At 48.5% G+C, this 22020-nt stretch overlaps 8 protein-coding genes across 8 annotated transcripts; 3 read left to right on the top strand and 5 right to left on the bottom strand.

Annotated features, from left to right (window-relative positions):
• Positions 1–361: 361 nt before the first annotated feature.
• Positions 362–2788, bottom strand: ARB_01730 (aldehyde dehydrogenase, putative; the record flags this gene model as incomplete). The annotated part of the gene is made up of 5 exons (XM_003011929.1): positions 362–432; positions 504–592; positions 649–1928; positions 1982–2225; positions 2250–2788. 5 exons carry the CDS (start codon positions 2786–2788, stop codon positions 362–364), a joined length of 2223 nt encoding a protein of 740 aa, XP_003011975.1.
• Positions 2789–4236: 1448 nt separating this feature from the next.
• ARB_01729 (uncharacterized protein) lies at positions 4237–5002 on the top strand (the record flags this gene model as incomplete). The annotated part of the gene is made up of 2 exons (XM_003011928.1): positions 4237–4365; positions 4430–5002. 2 exons carry the CDS (start codon positions 4237–4239, stop codon positions 5000–5002), a joined length of 702 nt encoding a protein of 233 aa, XP_003011974.1.
• Positions 5003–5564: 562 nt separating this feature from the next.
• Positions 5565–6584, bottom strand: ARB_01728 (uncharacterized protein; the record flags this gene model as incomplete). Its single annotated transcript, XM_003011927.1, has 1 exon — positions 5565–6584. One exon carries the CDS (start codon positions 6582–6584, stop codon positions 5565–5567), a length of 1020 nt encoding a protein of 339 aa, XP_003011973.1.
• Positions 6585–8468: 1884 nt separating this feature from the next.
• ARB_01727 (uncharacterized protein) lies at positions 8469–10739 on the bottom strand (the record flags this gene model as incomplete). Its single annotated transcript, XM_003011926.1, has 1 exon — positions 8469–10739. One exon carries the CDS (start codon positions 10737–10739, stop codon positions 8469–8471), a length of 2271 nt encoding a protein of 756 aa, XP_003011972.1.
• A 3030-nt stretch (positions 10740–13769) lies between these two features.
• Positions 13770–17229, top strand: ARB_01726 (uncharacterized protein; the record flags this gene model as incomplete). The annotated part of the gene is made up of 2 exons (XM_003011925.1): positions 13770–14121; positions 14312–17229. The coding sequence occupies 2 exons, from the start codon at positions 13770–13772 to the stop codon at positions 17227–17229; spliced, it is 3270 nt and encodes a 1089-aa protein (XP_003011971.1).
• A 380-nt stretch (positions 17230–17609) lies between these two features.
• On the bottom strand, positions 17610–18421 carry ARB_01725 (uncharacterized protein; the record flags this gene model as incomplete). Its single annotated transcript, XM_003011924.1, has 3 exons — positions 17610–17875; positions 17939–18332; positions 18374–18421. The coding sequence occupies 3 exons, from the start codon at positions 18419–18421 to the stop codon at positions 17610–17612; spliced, it is 708 nt and encodes a 235-aa protein (XP_003011970.1).
• A 529-nt stretch (positions 18422–18950) lies between these two features.
• On the top strand, positions 18951–19982 carry ARB_01724 (Hsp90 binding co-chaperone (Sba1), putative; the record flags this gene model as incomplete). Its single annotated transcript, XM_003011923.1, has 4 exons — positions 18951–18966; positions 19104–19591; positions 19663–19818; positions 19875–19982. The coding sequence occupies 4 exons, from the start codon at positions 18951–18953 to the stop codon at positions 19980–19982; spliced, it is 768 nt and encodes a 255-aa protein (XP_003011969.1).
• Positions 19983–20380: 398 nt separating this feature from the next.
• Positions 20381–21649, bottom strand: ARB_01723 (uncharacterized protein; the record flags this gene model as incomplete). The annotated part of the gene is made up of 3 exons (XM_003011922.1): positions 20381–20843; positions 20903–21485; positions 21565–21649. 3 exons carry the CDS (start codon positions 21647–21649, stop codon positions 20381–20383), a joined length of 1131 nt encoding a protein of 376 aa, XP_003011968.1.
• Between the last annotated feature and the right edge of the window lie 371 nt (positions 21650–22020).

Raw genomic sequence — 22020 nt, 5'->3', positions numbered from 1 at the left:
GTAGGCGGGGTGTTGGGCATGGGTTGGCGTTTGATCTGTTTTTCCCCTTCTGTTTCTTTTACGAGTATATGAGCAAAAACATATCATGAATCTATCTAGGGTATGTGTGTCTGTGTGTGTGCGTGGTCCGTGCTAAAGGGTTAGATGCTTGCATGCATTTGCTGCCGGAGGGGGGGACGGGTTTTACTGAGTTTATTTAATTAAATAATGGCCAAAAAGGACATTGTGCATGGGGTGAAGATGATTCATTTTTGATTCATTTCATTGCATTTTGGCTAATTCTTTTTTGAATAAAAAAACCCCAGTACCTGGTCGTATACACGGCATGACAATTTAGCATACGTCTACTTTACTCTTCCGTTTAACCGAACATGGCGTCACCAAGACGGATGCGCACGGTCTTGATCTGGGTGTAGTTGTCGAGGGCGTATTCTAGACGGAAGTTAATAATTATACTTTGGGCTAACGCAAGGGGGTGGGAAAAGTTGATAAAAACTACGTACCTCCCAACTCACGGCCAATACCACTCTCCTTGAATCCACCGAAGGGAGACTGGTAGGAGATGAGGTTGTAGCAGTTGACCCAGACGGTTCTACGAATTGTTAGCATATTTCTGCCTAGACAATAATGAGAAGAACCGAAACTTACCCGGCCTTGAGGGCGTTGGAGACACGGATGGAGGTGTTGAGGTCCTTGGTGTGGAGGGCGGCAGCGAGGCCGTAGGAAGAGTTGTTGGCAATGCGAATGGCATCCTCTTCGGTAGAGAACTTCTGGACAGTGCAGACGGGTCCGAAGATCTCCTCCTTGACGATCTTCATGTCATCGGTACATTCACTGAAGATGGTTGGCTGGATGTAGTAGCCCTCGTTTCCGTGACGCTCACCACCAACCTCGACCTTGGCACCGGCCTTCTTGCCGTCTTCGATATAGCCCATGATACGGTCGAACTGGAGCTGAGAGATCTGGGGGCCCTGGAAGGTGTCTGGCTTGAATGGGTCGCCGACCTTGTTCTGGTTGGCACGCTCCTTGAAGCGAGCAAGGAACTTGTCGTAGATGCCCTCCTGGACGAGGATACGGGAACCGGCACAGCAGCACTGGCCGTGGTTGTAGTAGATACCGAAGTTGACCCAGCTGATGGCATTGTCAATGTCGGCGTCGTTGAAGACGATGTTGGGGCTCTTTCCACCGAGCTCGAGGGTGACCTTCTTGAGGTTAGACTTGGCGGCGGCCTGGAGGATCTGGCGGCCAACGACGGTGGAGCCGGTGAAGGCAACCTTGTCGATGTCCATGTGGGAGGAGATGGCGGCACCGGCAACACGACCGAAGCCAGAGATGACGTTGACAACACCGGCGGGGAAACCAGCCTCGACGATGAGGTTGCCGACGTAGAGACCGCTGAGAGGGGTCTGCTCGGCGGTCTTCATGACGATGGAGTTACCGGTGGCCAGGGCCGGGCCGATCTTCCAGGCAAACATGAGCAAGGGGAAGTTCCAGGGGATGATCTGGCCGCAGACACCGACGGGCTCGTGGCGGGTATAGGTGAAGGTCTCGTGGTCGGTGTCGATGACTTTGCCCTCGACCTTGTCGGCCCAGCCGCCGTAGTATCTGAGGCACCCGGCAGCGTTGGTGACGTCTGCCTTGGCCATGGAGAGGGCCTTGCCGTTGTCGAGGGCCTCGATGGCGGCAATGGTCTCGATATCCCGCTCGAGCAGGTCGGCGAGCTTGGTCAGCATGCGGCCCCTATCACTGGGGGTGACCTTTCTCCAAGGACCCTCGACGGCAGCGCGGGCAGCCGCAACTGCAAGGTCGACGTCCTTCTCAGTAGCTTCATGGACGGCACAGATGACTTTTTCATTGTGAGGGTTGATGGTCTCGAAGGTCTTGCCCTCGACGCCCTTGACGAACTTGTTGTTGATGAACCTGTCCAGCTGTCAGTAAATACAAAACAAGCTCTCAAAATGACCATGACCATGAAACTTACAGGCCGAGCGGCTGCTCGAAGGTGGCGGTGGGCGTCTCGATCTTCTGTGTAAGGGCCATGGTTGCTGCTGCTGCTGCTGAAGATGACGATGAGAGTGAGATGGTTGTTAAGGTGAAGGTTGAGAAGAAGAGGAGGAAGAAGAAGGGAAAAGAAGAAGAGGGCGAGAAGAAGAGGAAGACGGAGGTGGAGGCGGAGGCAGGTAGAAAGTGGGGTCGGCGGTGTTATAAGCCCATCGTCGCTGGCTCTTGATGCCCGGGCGTCGGCCTACTTAGTGTTAACCAGGGCGAGGTATGCGCGGGAATGCTGGGCCATGCTGGGCCATGCAGCGCCGTGGAGGAGCCATGGAGGAGCCATGGAGCGGGCGTGGCAGGGTACCTCGCGGCCCAGCCAAAGCACCGCGGGCCCCGCATGTACCTTCCCATTCCCCCTCCATCGCCCGGCCATCGTCCTGCATAGCTGTGCATAGCTCTGCATGGCTCTGCATGGCCCTCCGTCGCTCTGTATGGCTGGCTTGGTACGAGAGAGAGTGAGAGAGAGAGAGAGAGAGGTCGTCTTCGCTGTCCGTCCCCCTCCTTCATGTCCTCCCTCCATGTCCCTGTCCTTCTCCCTGTCCTTCTCCTTGTCCCTCTCCTTGTCCTCCTGCCCTCCTGTCCGTGAAACCGCCTGAAACCCGGCCGATAACCAAGCAGGAGAACCTGACCAATCTCGAGCACCGGCCTGCTGGCGATGGTCAGAGAGATAGTCAGAGAGATAGTCAGAGATCCAGCTCCCGGCGGCAACGGCGCCAGCTAGCTGCTGGTTCGGCATCTCGCTCGGCGTCGCTCTCGCCGACTCGGCTTTCCTCCAGGTACTTCGCAGCCTAGCGCTGGGCGTGAGATGGGCGATATGTCAGCAGCATCTCTTAGCCGGCGATCCTGCGGCCACCCGCGGGCGTCATCATGGATCTCCCCATGGATTGCGTCTTTCATGGGTGTCTTTATTTTGAACATGGGTCTGGTCTGTCAATGGCAGTAGGTTATATGTGCGTGGCCAGAAAGAAACCCCCAAGGACGGTCCCATCAGTGTCATTCGAGCATCACAGCGATAGGGCTACGATGGCACTAAACACACTACTTATGGAGCACTGTCAGTTAGCCGAACAAGACCCATGCTTATTTACCTTTTTCTACTTGTTTGCCCTAGGTTTGAAGATGCCCTTTTCCTGTCTTACCTGTCTTTTTCATGAAGACTACAATAAATGTCAGAGGGAGTTCTTCAAGATGCCTGACAGCCTGACAGTCTGACAGGAGGCATGCTCCATATACGTACGTGTAAGTAGCTCCTGTGCGGTGCAGGCATCAGATAAGATCCCTAACTACGCTAAAGATCGAGCTCCTCGGTTGCCCCGCCATGCTGACTAAGGTGGTTAGATAAGCTGACTAATCCCCCCATCTACTCTTCTACTGCTGACCGGCGTGTTGTGCTCTTATAGCTGTAATGGCCGAAGGGAAACTGTCGCGCCCTCGTCTGCGCCCCGATCCACTTCACGTGACCACGACCTTGACGCCTGGTTCGAATCCTCGAGTCGCGACTTTTATTCCTCGGAGTAAAGGTTCTCCCGCACTCGTGCTGAGTAATCCACGAACGGCTGCGGCGCGCTAAGACATGGAAGAGACGCTTGAGGGAAGCAATTCTGCAGAGGCCTTCCACTCGGGGATGGCGGCACCAGATCACGTCGGCGTGCGGGTCGCGGGGAGGACATTTGACAGTTGACCTTTTTTTGTTCTTTTTTACCTTATCATCATATAGTTAACTACCTTCTGCTTTCTGCTTTTGTATATATATATTTGTCGCTGAGATGAATATATATATGTTGCTGCCTAGATTGAGTCGGCTTCGGGAGTAAAGATTGGTAAGCCAGAGCGGATGAAGGATGACTGGCAGGGCTGTACCCCTGGCTAGTTGAGGTCGAGACGGAACATTTCTTCGGACGAGCTGAAGGATGAACCTATCTTCAAAGCGGACGGGCTGAAGAGCTGCCCCGACACGGGCGAACTTGCTGTCCGTCTTTGGGCATAGATGGACATATCATTGAACAGGACGGAGTACAGGACAAGTATACACCATGTAGTATTGCGGGGGGCAGAGAGGTATATAAAGAAGCACCTCCTCTGCCGTAGTTAGCAGTATCATCACCATCATCAGCAGTAACAATAACATCAACAACGACATCAATATCAGTATCTTCAAAAATATACAAACGTATACCATCCGATATGCCTCAATTCACCCTCTACGCCCACCCCATCGCCACGGCACCAGACCGTGTCCAGCTCGCCATCGACGAGGCCGGCTTCACAGACTACGAGCGCATCACCGTTGACATTCCCAACAAGGAGCAGAAGGTAGGCCTGCCTACACGACACTACATTCAATCACTGGTGTAGGTATAAACTAACAGCTCGTTAGACCCCCGAATACCTCGCCCGCAATCCCTTCGGCAAGGTGCCTACCATCGTCACCTCAGATGGCATCACCATGTACGAGTCCCGCGGCATAGCCCGCTACCTCTGCAGCCGCTACAACTTCGACCTCCTACCCAACCCCAACGACAACGCTGCAGTCGCCCTCTTCGAGCAGGAACATGCCTGTGAAACCGCCTGCTTCGACACTCCCGTCTCGACCGTCCTCTTCGAGACAGCTTTCAAGCCATTGCTAGGCTTGGAGGCCGATCCTGCCTCCCTGGAAAAGAACAGAAAGGCCCTCAGCGAGTACCTTGACGTTGCCGAGTCAATCTTCTCCAAGACCGGGAAGAAGTTCTGGGCCGGTGACAAGTTCACGCTTGTCGATATTAACTATATCGTTCCGCTAGCTCGGATGTTCGAGCGCGGACAGGGTGATGTGATCACTTCCAGACCCGCTCTCAAGGCATGGTGGGAGCGTTGCAACGAGAGGCCCGCCATTAAGGCCTTCATTGCCAAGGTGCCGAATGTCGACGAGCTTATGGTCCAGTTCAAGCAGAAGGCAGAGGAAAAGCAGTAGTTTGGTTGGTTGTCTCTGGTTTCACCACTAGCATAGATAGAATAGCCGCATGCTCGTAGAATAATAGAGCGCTTCGACAGTCATATTCCTTGGATCCTGTTGTGTTGTCGTCGTGTTGTCTCTTCTCTGTCGACAAAATAAACAATGATATTTGAGTTTGCCCGTTAACTCTAAGCATGGGATTGGCCCAAGCGCTTAGCTGCCCTCTGGCGTCTCTCTGTGCGCAACGAAGTGTACCCAAAGTATCTTCTGCCCGTGAAGGAACTCTAATGTACTTTTGGATCAGGAGAGCGAGGGAGTCAAATGATCTATAATATAGGTATTTATTACTTCTTTCGGCTATTGTATAATTAGAGGTGATGACTAACTAACTATAGTTGGTAAAGTGCGGGTAACTTGTCACATGCATAGAGATTAACTGGTCGGTTCTCGACCTCAATACCATCAGATCCTCCCCTAGCAAGCTCATCTTCTTCACCAATAATAATTGATTTTTATGTACATCCATTCCTTCATGACCAATCATCGTCATTTCATTTCCATAAATCGACACCCAAGGTTGTCAGTGAGCTATTGATGGGACCTCGCCCTTTACCCATGAACTTTTGCTGCTCCCTTTTTTCGACATGCTGCTCCAAGGGTTGTCATCAACAGTGGCAAGGCGGTGCGTATCCTTATGCTCTTCAAGCCATCCCCGAATAGTGCTGAGTGTGTGACGGATATCCGCGTGGTCGTAATAATGGGAAGCAACAAACCCATAGATAAGGCCATCAACACCGACTTCCATCATCTTGTAAACATGATCCTTCCTGGTATATGATGAAACCGTCCAACCAAAAACTTTGCTGAATTCGTGTGATTCCTTGCCTTCGCGAAGTTGTGCGCAAACCCCACTGCTGTGTACTTCACAATTGCCGAAATTGAAATCTGGATTAAAAAGGCCCGAAGAGAAAACGCGCTTCTGGAGCGGGATACCCTTTTCCTCGAAATCCTTTTCAACAGTCTCGAATTTGCCGTCAATACCAATGGCCTCATTCTCGTTCATTACCTGTTTGACAAATTTGAAGGAAGGGCCGTTGGTTTGGGAGGAGTAAAACCCATACAGAACTCTCACTCCAACCTTTTCAAGTTTCTCTCGGCAGAGAATCATCAGGGAAACGATGTTCACTCCATTCTTGTTGAAGTCGGGATTCTTAAGGTCCAGCCATACAAAGCTCACTGGGTCTCCCTGAGTGCGTCGAGACGCAATTTCATCGAACAAATCCGATACCGTATCACCTGCGCTCGTGAGTAGTCCATCGTGATCGCCGAACCATCCAGACCACCACCCCGTTATGTCCATCTCGAGAGCGTTGGCTCCATGGCCCAGGGCAGCTTTAACGCCATCTTTGGTCAGCACGCGATGTGCGATGAGCCAGAATGGGGATGCTCCGTTTCCAGGCCTGCTTGTGAAGTTACTAGGGCCGGTGAAGTTACTTGGAGGTTCGCATGGTGGTATAGAGGGAGCAATGATGGGTGAACCCTGAACAAGTATGGATCCAGCAGCCAGGAGGAAGCTGCAGAGACGGAGGAGAGAGACCATGTCTCAACAGTGAGTTGAGGGCAAATAGAAATGCTCAGAGGATGTGACAATTTGACTTGACAGGTGGATGAAGACCATGGATTGTCTGGCTGGCTTTAAATATCCCTTTCACTATATTGATATAAAATGCTATATTAATGCCGCCATGCTATCTATCCCCCCAAGGCAGATCGAGTGGAATGCTTCTCATTACATCAGGCAGCCCTCAAGTGGAAATGCCGGCTACAAAGGGTCTCTACAGATATCCACAAGATCATAACTACGCCAAAAGCATGCCTACCGACCGGTTACTCTTCGGTATATCTTTTCTTGGACGTGTTTTTGTAGATCTAAGAGCAGCCAAGAATCGTGGCATATTGAATAGTTATCACAGCAAAGCAACTGAAGATTCCACCGTACTTGCGCGAGCAGCCTGACTTTAGCCGATCCATAACAAATAACACATAGCCATGGGGACCTTAGATTGTAATGAAAGTATGCTGCCAATGCCTTACTCTTGGGTGCGTGATCTGACATAGACCAGATCTGGAAATGGACAGACGATTCATAGTAAGTATCTTGGCGATCTGCGGCTTCTATGCCTATCAACGTATAGATATGCTGTGATAGATATATATATATATATAGCAACTCACGCTATGTATGGCCAGAGCTAGCGCTAAAGCCGTTGAAGCCCCATTCTTTTTTTGATCATTCCACAGAAAAGAAAAAAAGCAAAGTGTAAATACTCCGCTCTGGTGGTTAGAACCAACTAGTTATACCTTGGGGCAAGAGCCTAGAGCCACATGCTATTGAACTGTTCATAGAGGCTGTTAACTATGGATTGCTTGCGACATGTGTGATTGAAGGAAAGCGCTTAGTTAGCCGTTATGTATTTGAAGGCAATATAAAACAGTCGAGGAGTGTTCATCTTCCTCACCTTTTCTTACTCACCTCTACAGCTGCTGGCGGGGGAAGATGAAAAAAAAGCATAGCCATGATTTCTCCATGGGCGATCTCGAGGCTGGACGGAGGCTCGTCGATCCCCATCTAGTTTACCGATCCACCGATCCGAGATAACTAATTAGTTAGGTACTCCGTATGTGTAGTTATCTAACTGCTTAGACTTCCGTCCCGTCCCCGAGGACCTTGAAAAAAGTCACCCGAACACCTATGTAGGTGGACGGGTATCGCGCCCAACAAATGGTTGGGCAAATCGGAGAGGACATATTCTGATTGACAAAAGTAACTGGCTTGCCTGCATGGAAGATCTGCCGTGTTATCCGTAACTAACCAGACAGGTAGCGATCTATGAAGAGCTCTACTCAGATGCTGCTTGATAATGATGTATATTCGTATAGTTATGGCCGATATATATCCCTTTGAACCATGTAGGATAGATTGTTATTCTGTATAATCAAACACATTGCCCACCGCATCAAGCACACTGATATATGGGGTATACTTGGAATTATCTTCTTTTTATCGAACAATCAAGGGAATGTAAGAATTGATAAGATATACTATGCATACGGATCAAGATCATTTCTGTATTCCCTTTGTATAGCTAGGCGCCGTAGCTGCGTCTAGCACGCAGGTAAGTAGTATGTATGAATTAGGCAGGGGCAAACCATCACACGGGCGGGTAAACAAATAAACAACGTCTTAGTGGAAGTTGCGAGTGTCATGGGTTGCCATTTCCTAATCGGGATGAACCACCGTGCTTTCCTTACCGAGGACCACCTGACCTTGCTTTTGCCCAGGCGGAACTTGTTTTTCATTTCTTCTTCTTATCTGTACAGCTTCTACATAGAGACTTTGTTTGATCTGGGTTCGATTATATAAATAAATTGCGACATGAGGCAAGCAAATAGTTGACTGATTGTCTATCTCGCGGAATAAACCTCATCTTCTCCTTGAACTACGCCCACTACTGACAATGGGCGCTGGATCAAACGCATCTTCGTCATCATCATATTCAACTCCATCGCTCATCACGCTGACGCTGCGAGCTGCTCTTGTGGCGGCAGCTCGCGTGGGTCTCGTACTTGAGCCACTGACACTGGTGCCGCCTAGAGTTTGGCTCTGGCTGGGCTGAGACCGACCGAAGTTCAGTGTACCCTGGACTTTCTTGCTGGCCGCTGTTGTCCGTCCGGCTGGTTTGCGAGTAGACGCCGCCTTGGATCTACTGGTTGTCGTGGTTGGTGCCGCTCTCCCGCGAGATCTTGGTGCTGGCTGCTGGACGAATAGATCCTCATCGTCGTCGATGTTTTCAGGGATGTCATCCAATACCACGGGTTCATCGTCGCCTGGCATCGCTTCCAGGAAAGCTTCCTCATCATCTTCATCGTCATCGTCCAAGACATCTTTTCTAGATCCCCGGGCTGGTGGAGCGGTAGTTTTTGCTTTACCCCGTGCCCTTGTTGTAGTGGTCTTCGCCGCAGCTCGACTGGCACCTCTACCTCTACCACGAGTTGATGTTGACGCAGCAGCAGTGGATGCGCCCCGTCTTCTACTCGTAGTCGTGGCTCTGGCAGGGGCTTCTTCCTCTCCATCATCATCATCATTGTTGCGGCCATCTTCATAATCAGAATGTATCAGCGCACCAGGTTGATCCTCCCACACACCATCAAATTCCGTATCCCAGCCATCGGGTTTAGGCTTGAACCGCTTCTTCCCGCCTGTTCTCCTACCTTTGCCTTTAGCAAATAGCTCTTCAAGCTGTTCGCGATATTTATCCATGGCAGCCTGGATAATCTCCTCACGTTCATAGTCATCCTGATCGATTCCATCCTGGTCACGGTCTAGATTCATCAGATGCTTAATCTGGCTTTCCAACGAGTCATTGACAAACATCTCCATAGCATACTTGTCGTCCTTATCAACGAATTGGGATACGGCATCTCCGAACGAATTTTGAGGCAGAATTGTCAACGACTGTGCCGTAAGGAACTCTCGAACCAGCTGTTCCACCTTTATCGCATCAAGTGCCACGAGATGGGACACAGCCGATTCATCTGGTGCGTCGGATTTGCCATGTGTAAGAGCCGTACCTTTCTTCTTGCGATGAAATTGCACAACATCATTAACATTGGCAACTTTGCCAACAAACCTGTTCGAGAAACGCTGTGGGTTTTCACAATCGAAATTTCCTCCTCCAGGTCTCGATGTCTCGACTTTCAACCGTACGAGTGGTAGAGGGGGCTCAACCTCGTCGTCATCATCATCACTAGCGGCTTCTCGCTGCTGTAGCCACTCGTTCCTGGCTTCTTCAACCATCTCCTCGACAATACCCATCAAAAAGCGTGTCGTCTCAGTCCGGGTATCTTCCTTCCTAGAAAGCTTTTGCATCTCTCTTTCATCGCTCAGAACAACTTCTCTGGTAACAAATGGCCGAACGGACTTTAGTAAAATGGGCTCCGACTTAAATTCACGCCCAGTTATGCTTAGTATGGTGACATGTTTCTTTACGGCTTCACCAGGAACCAGGGACGTTGCTACTGAAGAGCCTGGCTGTATGACATGGAAATTTGTCTCCGGGTTTAATCGAGGGTGTATCAGGCATTCGTGCTCATGGCCCCAGATAACCAAGTCAAGAAAATCTGGCAAGAATGACTCCGGCAGATAACCTGTCTCAGTATGTGCATGGTGGTTCTGGTGCACGCTCATAAGATTGAACCAGTCTTCCTGCTGCATCGATGGTCGAAAGAACTTGACTTTGCCATCTCTGAACGTGCGAAATAACCTCTCATCTCGTACATTACTCATCCCAAACAGTGCTAGCTTCGTACGTCCCTTTTGCAGTAGAACAGGCTTGATTTGGATATTATCAGATTCAGGAGTGCGGCCATAGTAATTTATCAGGCCTGATACCTGCAGCAAATCGAGGGCAGCCAGGTGACCTTCACCAGATGGATCGTCGTGATTCCCATGTATGGAAAAAACGGGAATGGCCACGTTAATATCCAGATCCTCGTAGTTGACATGATTGAAAGCTCCTTGAAAATTCTCGCTGGCATCACTGAGCATCTCCAGCTCGCATGGCTTATCTCCAAGGCAATTCATGCGCAGAGACCTCATCACCTGGTACATAGACTTTCGGGACGGCTTATTCTCGTGAAACAAGTCTCCTGCAAGGAGTACCATGTCGACATCTCGTTCTTTAGCAAGGCACATCACCTCGTGAAAACTCTTCCAGCTGTCGTCGCCCCGTACGGGGTCGCGTTCATTGTACCCAACGTGGTTGTCCGTTGAGACAAGAATACGTATGGTGTCCGCGCCTAAACAAGTCAGTATGACATTGATTCCACGAGGAAATGGCATTTATACCGGTTGGGGGCATTTTTAGGTATTAATATCTGCAGCTTCGTTTTGAAGTGCCGTTAGAGGGTAACCTTTGAAGTTTTTCTCGGTATAATTATTGGGTAACTACTCCGTATGCAAGAGAGACTATAGATGCATCCACCAGGCTGCAGCAACTGGTCTGCTCCGTCACTGGATTGTAAAATGGGACAGGGGCAAAAAGCAAAGAGATGCAAAACTCAACATAAACGCGCCATAACTATGTCACCAAGCTATCTTAAGCATCCTCTACTTCTCATCTCCCGCCAGTTTGCTCGAGTGAGAATCTTGAAATTGAAGAAAGCTGCCTGCAACACAACGCGATAGTTAGTTGAGGCTCCAAACCTTGTCCCTAACCGACCCGACTAGTAATCATCACGTGCACAAGAAATGGCTCAGGGCGCTTAAATTCGTCCTATAGATAGACTAATGGGCTACCTTTGAATAATATTGATAAAACTTGCAGGTATAATATTCAATTAAGGTGCAAAATATAACCATGAATTAGGAGAAACTAGGTTAAAAAAAGATGGCCACATAGATGCTCTGTTCCGAGACTGCCATTCTTCATTATAGTCCTATGGAACAAATGGTTAAGTGTAAGGACCTAAGACGATCGATATTCTAAGACAAATACTTGTCTCCTTGATATAAGGTCCCTGGTTAAATATTCCACCTAACCAATCTCATATCAATATTCTAGTTTTAAGAATGAGTAAATATCTGAAGAAGAACACTGAAACTGATCTTCCTCAAGATGTGTAGTGTCAATGGTGGATGTGGTTGAATAGATGATGCGAATGAATACTTCTTGAGAGGGTATTCAACTGATTGCCTGGGTAATGATTTCATGCGCAAGGAAATCAGTGGTGGGGTTTGGTTGGAGGAAGCTGAGAGGATTGACATGTCCATCCCGTGCATAACTTGATGCCATAAAATTGAACGTCCTAAATCTGGGGCTCGTGTGAGCGCTTTAGCATAGCTTTTTCAAGGATCAGTCGGTTTGGCATCGCTTAATTGTCAATTAATATAAACGACTTATTCGCGATCAGAGCCTCTAGATTACTAGATGTACCGGGATCGACTTGTTCAGGAAGAAATACGGTACGCATCATCTTCTCAAATCTTCCTTTAGCCCACTTACATGGAGAATTCTGCCGATTCTAACTTGAATTGATAATAGAAATGGGCTGGGTATAACGATTGAGTTTTCGTGGAGGCGGAAGGCTACCTGGCCATTTCTGGGGAGTTAGGAGAGATCAATGTAATTGGCCTGCCTATGCACGGTATTGTAAACATATGGGTGGTCCTATTAGAGCGGTATTCGTTATTTTTGCAGTACTCATAGTTTATGGGACTTGTGTGACTAACCGTTTCCTTGAAGGCAAAATTTAGAGAGCCGAATTGGGGGTGGAGAAGTTGAAAAGGAGGAATGGCATTCGCAGGCGTGTTGATGGTATCTGGAGTTATAACTTCTCCAGGCCTGGGAAATATCTGTACCAGGATTGCCAAATAGTGGCTTTGTTTTCAACCTTGACATGTTATAGTTAGAATGTCGTGTACGGACCTGCACGTACGATTTGGCACGCACGTGCTATTCTCCTATTCGAGCGGCGTCGGAATGAGCCACAACGACGGGCGCCATTATTATACGGGAGTGAAGACGACCCAATTCCCCCCTAAGAGCAGGGCCACAGCCAAACCTGCTTGCTCTAATCTGAAATCGCATTCGGACATCCATGAAACGACGGACTAGCTCGGCCTCCTCAGTCTATTGAATTCTATCAGTATATAATACGACTTAAAATCCCAAAAATATTTCAGTCAGATAGTTCAGAATTTCGACTCACTGTATCACATGGCTTCCATAGCCTTTGCCGTAGCTTCCATAGCCTTTGTATCGATGGGCTTTACTATAACTTTTGTTGTGTGCTGATGTGTGTGCTGTTAGCTATGTTGACTAGACAACGTGTGAGCGCGAGGTCGGCTAGTCATAAGGAGTGAACTGAGCAGTTTTCATGAGGGTGAGCTTGGTCGTATTCTTGCAGCAATTGCACTCCAGTTCCGTGGAGCCATAATGAGCCTCAGCTGGTGACAGCGCCTTGGATGCGTAGAGAGCTGGTCGCTCGTCGCTTTAGCTTAGAATTTTTTTTTCTAAATTAACTCTCACTGAGTAAAAGTATCGAGCGCCTCTTTTGCCGTAGTAATAGCTGCAGTTATTCCCTTATTTTCCTTAATAAGGTCATGTAGAACCTGCTTAGGGGCTTTTAAATCCTGACTCTTAGGTCCTTTTTGCAGATATTGCATTTGCAGTAGTGGCAATCATTGGTTTTTTGATATACTCCGTACCCAGGATGCAATATCAATATTAGGAAGATACCATATCTCCAAAGTTTATCCAGTTGAAGGAGCAACGAGCAAGATAGAAATATCATGGCAGCAGAGAGAGGGGGGAAGAGAGAAAGAGAGAGAGATGGTCTCACTGACTTACCGGGCTTTCTTTTATATTCCTGCGTTGCCATCAAGTGAACTTCGGCAGTGAATAGTGAGCCGGCAGCGACTGTCGACGTTGAAGTTCGGGACGTGTTGAAAGTGAACCTTAAGTTGAAGCGCCGCCGAAACGCGTGCTCACGTGACCAGGCTTTAGTTCGTCATTTCCCGAAAGGCCGCAAAAAACTCCTTTTCGCTTTTCTGCCATCTCGCATCTTCAACCTCTCAACGTCACCACAAGGACTCGAGTCTGCCCGCAAGGAAACACAGCGCCGCATCTCCCATTGACAGCCCCCCTAACGCTCCTCGACTGATCCGGTATATCCTGGTTCAGTCTTACGCTCTCCTTTCCCCCAGATTTCCTTCCCAACTTTTATGCAACCAGAGTGCTACAGGTCTACAATCACTGCCTCAGAGAACCACTCGCGCTACAACCAACCCACTGCCCAGCATGGAAACTTCTCTCATCCGGAATGTTCTGCCAGCCGCCTCTCAGGTCGAGATGACGGCAGCAGTGGCTATACCACTAGCTCAGTGGTGTTGCCGCCTTGTACCTCCGACTCGCGACTTGATGGTGATGCAGCAGACACTGGATTAGAGGCGCAACTCCCCGCAAAACCTGTATCCTCTCCTTGTCACTCAAGCGATGATGGCGCCCTCGCGATGCACCGGAAGTTGAGCGAAGATCTCAGCCCGCAGGTCATCTCCATCGAGAGCTTTCCCAATGGTACGAAATGGCGCATCCACGTGGGGGTTTTCAGTGAGCTAGGATGTTTGCATGCTAACTTGTATGGATGTTTTGTTAGAGGTCCTGACGCATATCTTATCGCACCTCCAGCCTTCATCTCTGTCGTCGATAAGCCTTGTGAGCCGTCGGTTCCACAGCCTGGTGACCACCCCGCATGCCTGGCGGATAGCCTTCTCCCGGTACTTCCCCGGGCCTGCGCTTACCGAGAAGAATGAAGGCCGGCAAAGAGGCGATGATTGGGAGCATAATCTCCTGAAAAGGCGCGCATTTTGCAGGCTTACAGCCCTGAGCTCCTGGAGAAATGAATACATCCTACGGACCAGGCTATTACATTCAATAGCTCGTGGGAAGCCTACCAGCTACCAAATCACGGATCAGCGCAAGTCGACGCGTGCTGGCTCTACGCCCGCTGCCCACGCCGTTGTGACATACAACTCCTTGCTCCAGTTCCCTATCTCCCACATAGATGGTACGTTTGGATCCGGCATAGAGAGCAAACCACCTGCGTTTGTCCATGGAGCAAGCGAGGAAGGGATCGCTACCCAGAGTGATCCGACTTCAAAGAAAAGTGGTGCCGGAAAATGGGGCCTTTTATCCGAAAGTCGAATGTTCAATCACTTTTCAGATAGCTACCCAGGTGAAGCCCCTTGGGGTTTGGGAGCAGGAAATCTCATTGGAAATCCCAACGTGATGGATGTGAGCCAACCTCATGGTATGGTATATGGAGAGGGATGCCCGCAAGGCCGTACTTATTTTCTCTCTACAAGTGAGAAAAGAGGACGGTTTTTTCCACGTTCAGTCCTGGATCCTCATTACGAACTTGGAATTCCGTCAGTCAATGCCGCACACTTTGGGATATGCGCGACTTGGATTGCCAAATCGTCTGAAACCTTGAAGTCAACAAATGGGCTATGCGGGATGATTACTGGCACTTCGTCAGGCATCCTCACATCCTATGCGCTTGGCCCGCATCCTTCCTATGATCAACGATTTGAACGGGGCCAGATGACAGCTAGGTGGGCATTATGCCCGGGAGTGCCCATTATTGCCATCAGAGTTGACGACAAGCTATCAGCAAAACGGCTGTCGCAGCGTAGGATATGGATAACTGTTCTAAACGCCCTTGGAGAGCTTTTCTACCTCACCAGTATTCCACGTGGTCTTGATACCTACCAGAGATTGGAGCCGGAGGCGCTGGAGAAGGCAGCATGGCTCACTGGCCGCACTGTATCCTGGGAGATTGTTGAAAGCAGTCGACGCGTCCCTGTGCCTGATCCCTTCAACAAACTCTCCACAAATGCAACCTATAGCCCTCGATCATCATCAGATGAGGTGAATTTAAACCGTGATCAAATAGTGGCTGAAACAAAAGATATTGAAAGATTCCTTGCTTTCAAACCTATACATTTCCGAACGATATATGAAGGATGGGACATGAGGCGCAAACTCGAAGTAGATTTTGCTGGTGATGATGGAAAAGGTGCTGGTGAATCTCTCATGGTCGTTTGCTGTTCTGCCGATGATGATCGGGTTGCATCTGTCAAGAGATTTACACGTGTCAGGACTGGTGAAAACCCATCCCTAGACAATATAGGAAGTACTTCTCCAGCATCAGAACCTGAAGCCGAAGCCAAATCATCTCTCTTTGGCCAAGGAGAATCTAGAGAGGTTCTGTCCTCCGGAAACCGGGCGTCGTCACCAATGCGTAATGGCTTTAACTCTTTGCCAGTTACTGTCGAATGGCGGGTGTCAAATCTGACTTTTGAAGGCCCAAAATCTGCTGAAATCACTGCTTGTGCCTTAGATATGTCTACCTTTGCCCGTCTGACAAAGTTTGAAGACCCCTTGCTCGGGATGTGTGGTAATTCAGAGGTGTCCTCCCTGTGCTCCACTCCCTTTTCAGTCTTGAGCAATCCGCTGGTTTCCTCTGCGGAGATTCCCGGTCAGCGAGGCAGATACATGGCTGTTGGTACCTCACTAGGTTCCGTTTTCGTCTGGGACATCAGGGCCGCCATACCTGGGAATTCTCATATGGTGAATAATATCATGCCTATCCGCATCATTCATACAGATTCGCCCGAAATATCTAGCCTTGCATTGACGGCTCTCTATCTCGTTCATGGAGGCAACGATGGCTTAGTTCAAGCCTGGGATCATCTTGCCTCATCCACCCAACCAATCCGCACGCTTAATTCCAGGTTCTCTTCTCGCGCCCGTCGGCGGCTTGTACAGGCTACTACAGCGAACCAGAACGTTGGCCATAATTTCTTTGCTGCCGGAGCCATCTGCCTTGACCAGGACCCTACTCGGCTTAGAGGGATTGTCGCCCTTGGAACGCAGCTTCGTTATTGGGCCTACAGCTCCTCTGCTGCTGATCAATACAAGAGTAATAAACGACGAGTTCGCTACTCCCACCGCGGCAGCAACAGTTCACCAGAAACCCAGCGTTTTAGTAACTCTGGCCGAGGAGCGTTGATGGACTACATTATGAATGAGAAAGCTGAACTTGAAAGGCAAAAGATTGCAAAAGAGAAAGAGCTCGCTCACTTGAGCGGACGATTCGGTACAGACCTACTTGGTAGTGATGCTAGTGATGAAGACCTCTTGGCCTACGCCTGTCTCTTGAGTGAGGAATCATACACGAGCGATGAACGGAACAGAAGAGGGAGCGAGAGCAGCTCTAGTGGCAGTTCCTCTAGCGAGACAATTGCATCGGACGAGACATTCAGTGCCAATCCACTTACTCGACAAATATCAACACCTACTCTGGATACGGTTGACGAAGAATTGGAGCCTGGTTTAGCTGAGGCAATCCGTCGAAGTTTACAGGATACCGATGCTTCTCAGTCTTCTAAAGAAGGCAGTGTACTCACAGAAGAAGTTATCCCTGACGTTTGTTCCTATTCCTTCTCCCCTAGCCTCTCTGGGACTTCCTCGCAGGACAACGTTGATGACCTCGATCTTGCTATCCAGCTTAGTTTGGCTGAGCAGGAAGGTCAGAAAGCGCCCCAAGAGGAATTTCCCGCTCTCGGAAGTACAGCCAATACCCCGTCCAAGCGGAGAGGTAGAGGAAAGAGGGGATTCTGAATTGTTTCGGTCTGATAGCTTCCTGCTTGACCACAAAGCTGTTCTCCTTGCTTTCAACATCCATTGTTGATTATAATCGTTTTCGGATTAGATGTTTAGTTAGTTGATTGTTAAGAGCTACTCTGTTTACACACTTAATATTAATTGTGATTGCGTTCTTATATATAACTTGCTGTGCGGATGTAGTAGTGTGTATACAAGGCCTTTTCGGTGAAGAGATATATATACTCCAAAACTCCACTTACACTCTCCATTCACGCCTCCAGGTGGGAAAATCCAAGATATCTCGTAACATAGTAGAAGACAGGTCATTAAAAACAGCGTAACCGGCATAAAGGAAGTTAAAGACGAGGAATAGTGCAGCTTTGGTTCAAGCCTTATTAACTTTTGAGGGCTTCTAGTCTGCCCCTCATCTGTTCTAGGGTAGCTTCCTGGTCTTCGAACTCCTCGGGAACAGGTTCCTCTGTCTGAAGCGTTTCTTCTGGCTTGATACCGCCTGTAGCAGCCAGCCTACCCTGTAGAATCTCCTGCAGTATCTTATCGACTTCATTGTCTGCCTCTTCCTCTTCCTCTTCTAGCAACTGGTCCTCTGGCATGGCACTGTCAATGGTTTCCTCGATAATCCCGGCCTTAACTAACTCCAAGCCTGTGTTGTATCAGTTAATAGCCCATTACAGAGGAAACTATTAGGAAGGTTAAGGTAACTTACTGAGCTGCCGCATGGTGCCTGTTAGCTCTGGTAGACGAACTAAGGTATTGACATCCTTCATAATACTGGTTGACGCTCTGAGGCTTCCTTCAATCTTTCTGACTGAAAAGGCTTCATTAACCTGCATCTTCACACTCTCAAGCTGTGCTTTACTCGTCGTCAAACGAGCGCTTTGTTTTCTTATCCGGATGAGTTCCCTCGCGAATATCCGTGTCTCCTTCGCTGCCTGCTCCGCCTGTGAGGGGTTCCGCTGCGCTCTTTTAGAAGCAGCAACAATAAACTGCTTCGTTTTTATTTCAATCGCCTTTAACTGGGATATATCTCGATCGAGTTTTCGTGTGTTTGACCGTATAAGAGCGTTGCACTTCCGCATCTGATGGGAGGAAATTAGCCGCTAGAACATTAAGGTATCTGTAACAAAGTGGGTGTATTCACTTGTGCTGCCGGGTCAGGCTTGAAGAAGACAGCCTTGAGGGCTTCCATGGTCCGTAGACAGTCAAAGGGACTACAAGAGCTGGCCCTTAGGAAAGACGGCCTAGGCGGCGGATGCGGCTCTACTGGGCAGTCGGAGACTTGTAGTGTGGTCCAGGCAGAGTAGAGGGTAGTTAACACTTGGATCCATACAATCAGTATGGCCAACAGACAGTAAATAGAGAGATAGAGAGTAATGTCCGGTAGTTTGCTTTGATCTATGCAACAATATAGAGCAATCCTAACACTGCGATATTGCCTGCATCACAGAAGGCGGAGCCCAAGGCCCGGGTTGTCTTTACCACGTGATAGGAGTTACGTGATTACATAAATTCTTCAAGTAATCGCTTGGCATTTTTCCCACATGGCCCGAGCTCCACAATTGCGTTCCTTCCAGTAGTTTCTATATTCTGCTTCTTCTGGACCTCAAAATAACGTCAACTTCTTGACATCAAGGACTTCAGACGGTTTCACAGAACAACCACTCCTCGGGCCAGATATTGACAATTTTGCCAGCTTAGATACTCGTTAATACTCGGTCATGGCTAACCCAGAGAGTACGTACTATCACTCGCTTCTTGTCATGATATGAAATAGAGGGGAGAGATCTCCACCTTACCTTATTGCGCACCTTCGATAACTATTCATAACTACTGATTTGGAACTATATCATGCTAATATTGTGTTTGTACAGTCACCTGGTGGCAGCGGTCATCGGATTCTGACCCCAAGAGAAACACCATTGGGTTGCGATTTTTGGTCTCCGACCTTGGAGTCGCCCCTAAGGAGACAAAGCAACCTGGCTCAACGGATACTGCTCAGAAAGATACGGACTCGGGCACACCCTCGAAAGACTCGGGAGAGGCTGAAACAGCCCAAGCGGAGAATAAGACAGAGAAAGACGCCTCTGGTGAGAAAGTCTTTCATGGACCAGGCGGATCTAGAATTGTGGTTACTCCCACTACAATTTCATTCATGGGCTATTCAACCTTCAGCAAGACACTTTACGATGTGGAATTGAAACTAGCGGGCAAGGTTAAGCCCGATAGTGCAACGTGCAATATCCAAAAACAACTCGCGAATGTTGTCCTGGAGGTTCAGAAACAGGAACTTGATACATCGTACTGGACGACGCTGGTCGAGGCTAAAAAGCTTGGTTTCTTAAAAACAGACTTCGAGATGGTATGTGAATTGTTGTCCTGGACGAAGATCTTTTCGAATCATGGCTTTCCCGATTCTAACAAGGGTTACAGTGGCGTGATGAAGATGAACAGGAGCCTGTAAAAGAAGACTTTGGGCCAACATCGCTTGAATATGAGGATGCCTTAGGACAATTTGCTGGTATGGAGGGCATGGGCATGGGGGGCGCAGGAGGAATGGGAATCGGGGGTGATGAGCAAACTCAGACGGTACGTTCTCATACAATCCACTACTTTCCTGGATATTTGCTGATATATGACTATAGGGAGATGACGATAGTGAGATGCCTGGGCTAGAAAGTGGCGAAGGTACTGAAGAGGAGAAAGGGGATACGTCTTCTACTGACAAACCAAAGATTGAAGTCCTTCCTTAGAGGGTTGTAAGAATCTACTTCCACCCCCCGAAAGTGGTAACTTTCGATGGTGTCTGTATTCAGTTAAGGTTGTGACCGACCTTCCCATACTTAGTCAAAACAATGCCATATGTTGTAAATGTGATATTTTAAATGGGCATCAGTAGTGCTAAAAAAAAAAAAGAAAAAGAAAAAGAAACAAGAAAATGAACAGATATCCGAACTTCTCTCTTTACCACAGCTTGTATATCCATCCATTCCCTTTTGATATTTATTTTGGCATTGAATAGGAGCGTTCTTGTTGTGCTAGTGAGTATTTGGACTGTAAACAGTAAAATTTAAATTCTTCGCAATGTGGAAGCTATATAAATATACTTGTTTAGTTCTGATTTAATTTGTCAGGGCGGAAGGTATTAATGTTAACCTTCGCCTTCAACGGTGGCGGGTGGTTCTCTACTTGAAACTGCGGTATCTTCAGGTGCATCCGTCGAGCCTTGAAGTTTGGCAACCCGTTCTTGTTCAGATTTGTCTCTGAGTGCTTCCGTCTCTTTTCTCATGCTTTCCAAATTCCAAGCATCACCATCTCCCTCGTCATCATCATCACTGGATTCTGCCTCACTTTCTTGGTTTCTCCACTCTCCGCTCTCAAACATAGCACGGCCGGTAGCTTCTTTGGCTTTGCGTGCTTCGTCTTCGGCAGCTTTTTTGTCCAACCGTTCTTTCTTCCACTTTGCAAATGACTCCTCGGTGACGGGCGTTAGTTTTCCAGTAAGCTTGTGCCGTTCGGTCTCGAGGAAGTCCTCGAGGGTGAGAGTTTTCAGTGGAGATTTATCCAAAAGTGCCTTTTCAGCTGCCCGTTGTTCCTTGGTCTTTAATACGAACCTACAACAGGGTTAGGATCGAACCTAGAAATGCACAAAGTGGTAGGTGAGGAAACATACCCTGGTGGTAAACTGTGCTTATACATGCACTTGTCTCCGCCATTTGGACAAGTCCAGAACCATCCATACTTCTGATTTTCGACAGCTTCAATAAAGTACTTGCATACTTTATCCGTGGTTGTCCTCGGATTTCCGTGTTTACTCAAGACGACATCCCTCAGTTTCTGCTCATCCCAGTTATCCATCGTATCTGCTTTCTTCGGGTCTTGTTCATCTCGAGTATCTTGATAAATATTTTTCTTTTCTGCTTTGCGCTCAACCGCCAGATCATGACTGAATTTGCATTTACGGCCCTTCTCACAGTTTCCTTTCTTAAAGAAAACGCACAAAACAGTCTTCGGATCGACGCCAAATGGAACTTTTTGGACCTGTACAGGCTTGAACAGTTCTGCAACTTCACGTTTAGCCTGCTCTGCGGCGGCCTTTTCTTTTTCACGTTTTTCCTTTTCCATCGCTTTTCGTTTGGCATCCGCAGACTTGTTCGAGGCGGCCTGCGCTTCGAGCTGGGCTATTTGCTTACGGGCAGTCGATCCTTTTTTCTTGACGGCATCAGCACCCGTTAATAGTGGAGATGGAATTGAAGCTATTTGGTCAAGCTTACATTTTTCATGCCAAAGGTCTATTACAAAAGAGTCAGCCGTCTTCTCTATTTCATATTGTACCGGATCCAAAATTCAAGAAATGATATACCTTATCCTGCACCGAAGGTTTAGCCTTCTTAGGCTGGTCGCCTTTTTTGGGAGGCATTTTCTATCGAGTATATTGTATCGCGTGTATAAATTGTGGGAGATATAGGATACCGACGGGGCAAAATGAAAAAATTAAGCATAGAAAGAAGATAACTAAAAGAGTGTCCGCGTCTTTTCCCGCGCCAATAATTCCTGTTTGCTATTGCTTCGTTGACGCTTTCGTCGCCTGGGTGACCTGAAGGTGTGTTGTGAGCGAAGTTCCGAGATAGCGAGAGTTGGTGGGGAGGGAAAAAAAAGGCGCCAGTGATGAGTCAGCAGCGTGGCGCTTACGAGGGTTAAGCGCGGCCTGTCGGTTTCCAATGCGCCAGATCATCAAGTTGTAGACAGACAGACAGTCAGACAAGACGGAGTGACAAACAAGCCGGCGGC

This window comes from Trichophyton benhamiae, assembly GCF_000151125.1.
Source record: "Trichophyton benhamiae CBS 112371 chromosome Unknown contig00269.3, whole genome shotgun sequence".
Lineage (NCBI taxonomy): Eukaryota > Fungi > Ascomycota > Eurotiomycetes > Onygenales > Arthrodermataceae > Trichophyton > Trichophyton benhamiae.
Note: the sequence above shows the minus strand (reverse complement) of the source record. Positions and strands in the feature narration are given on the sequence as shown.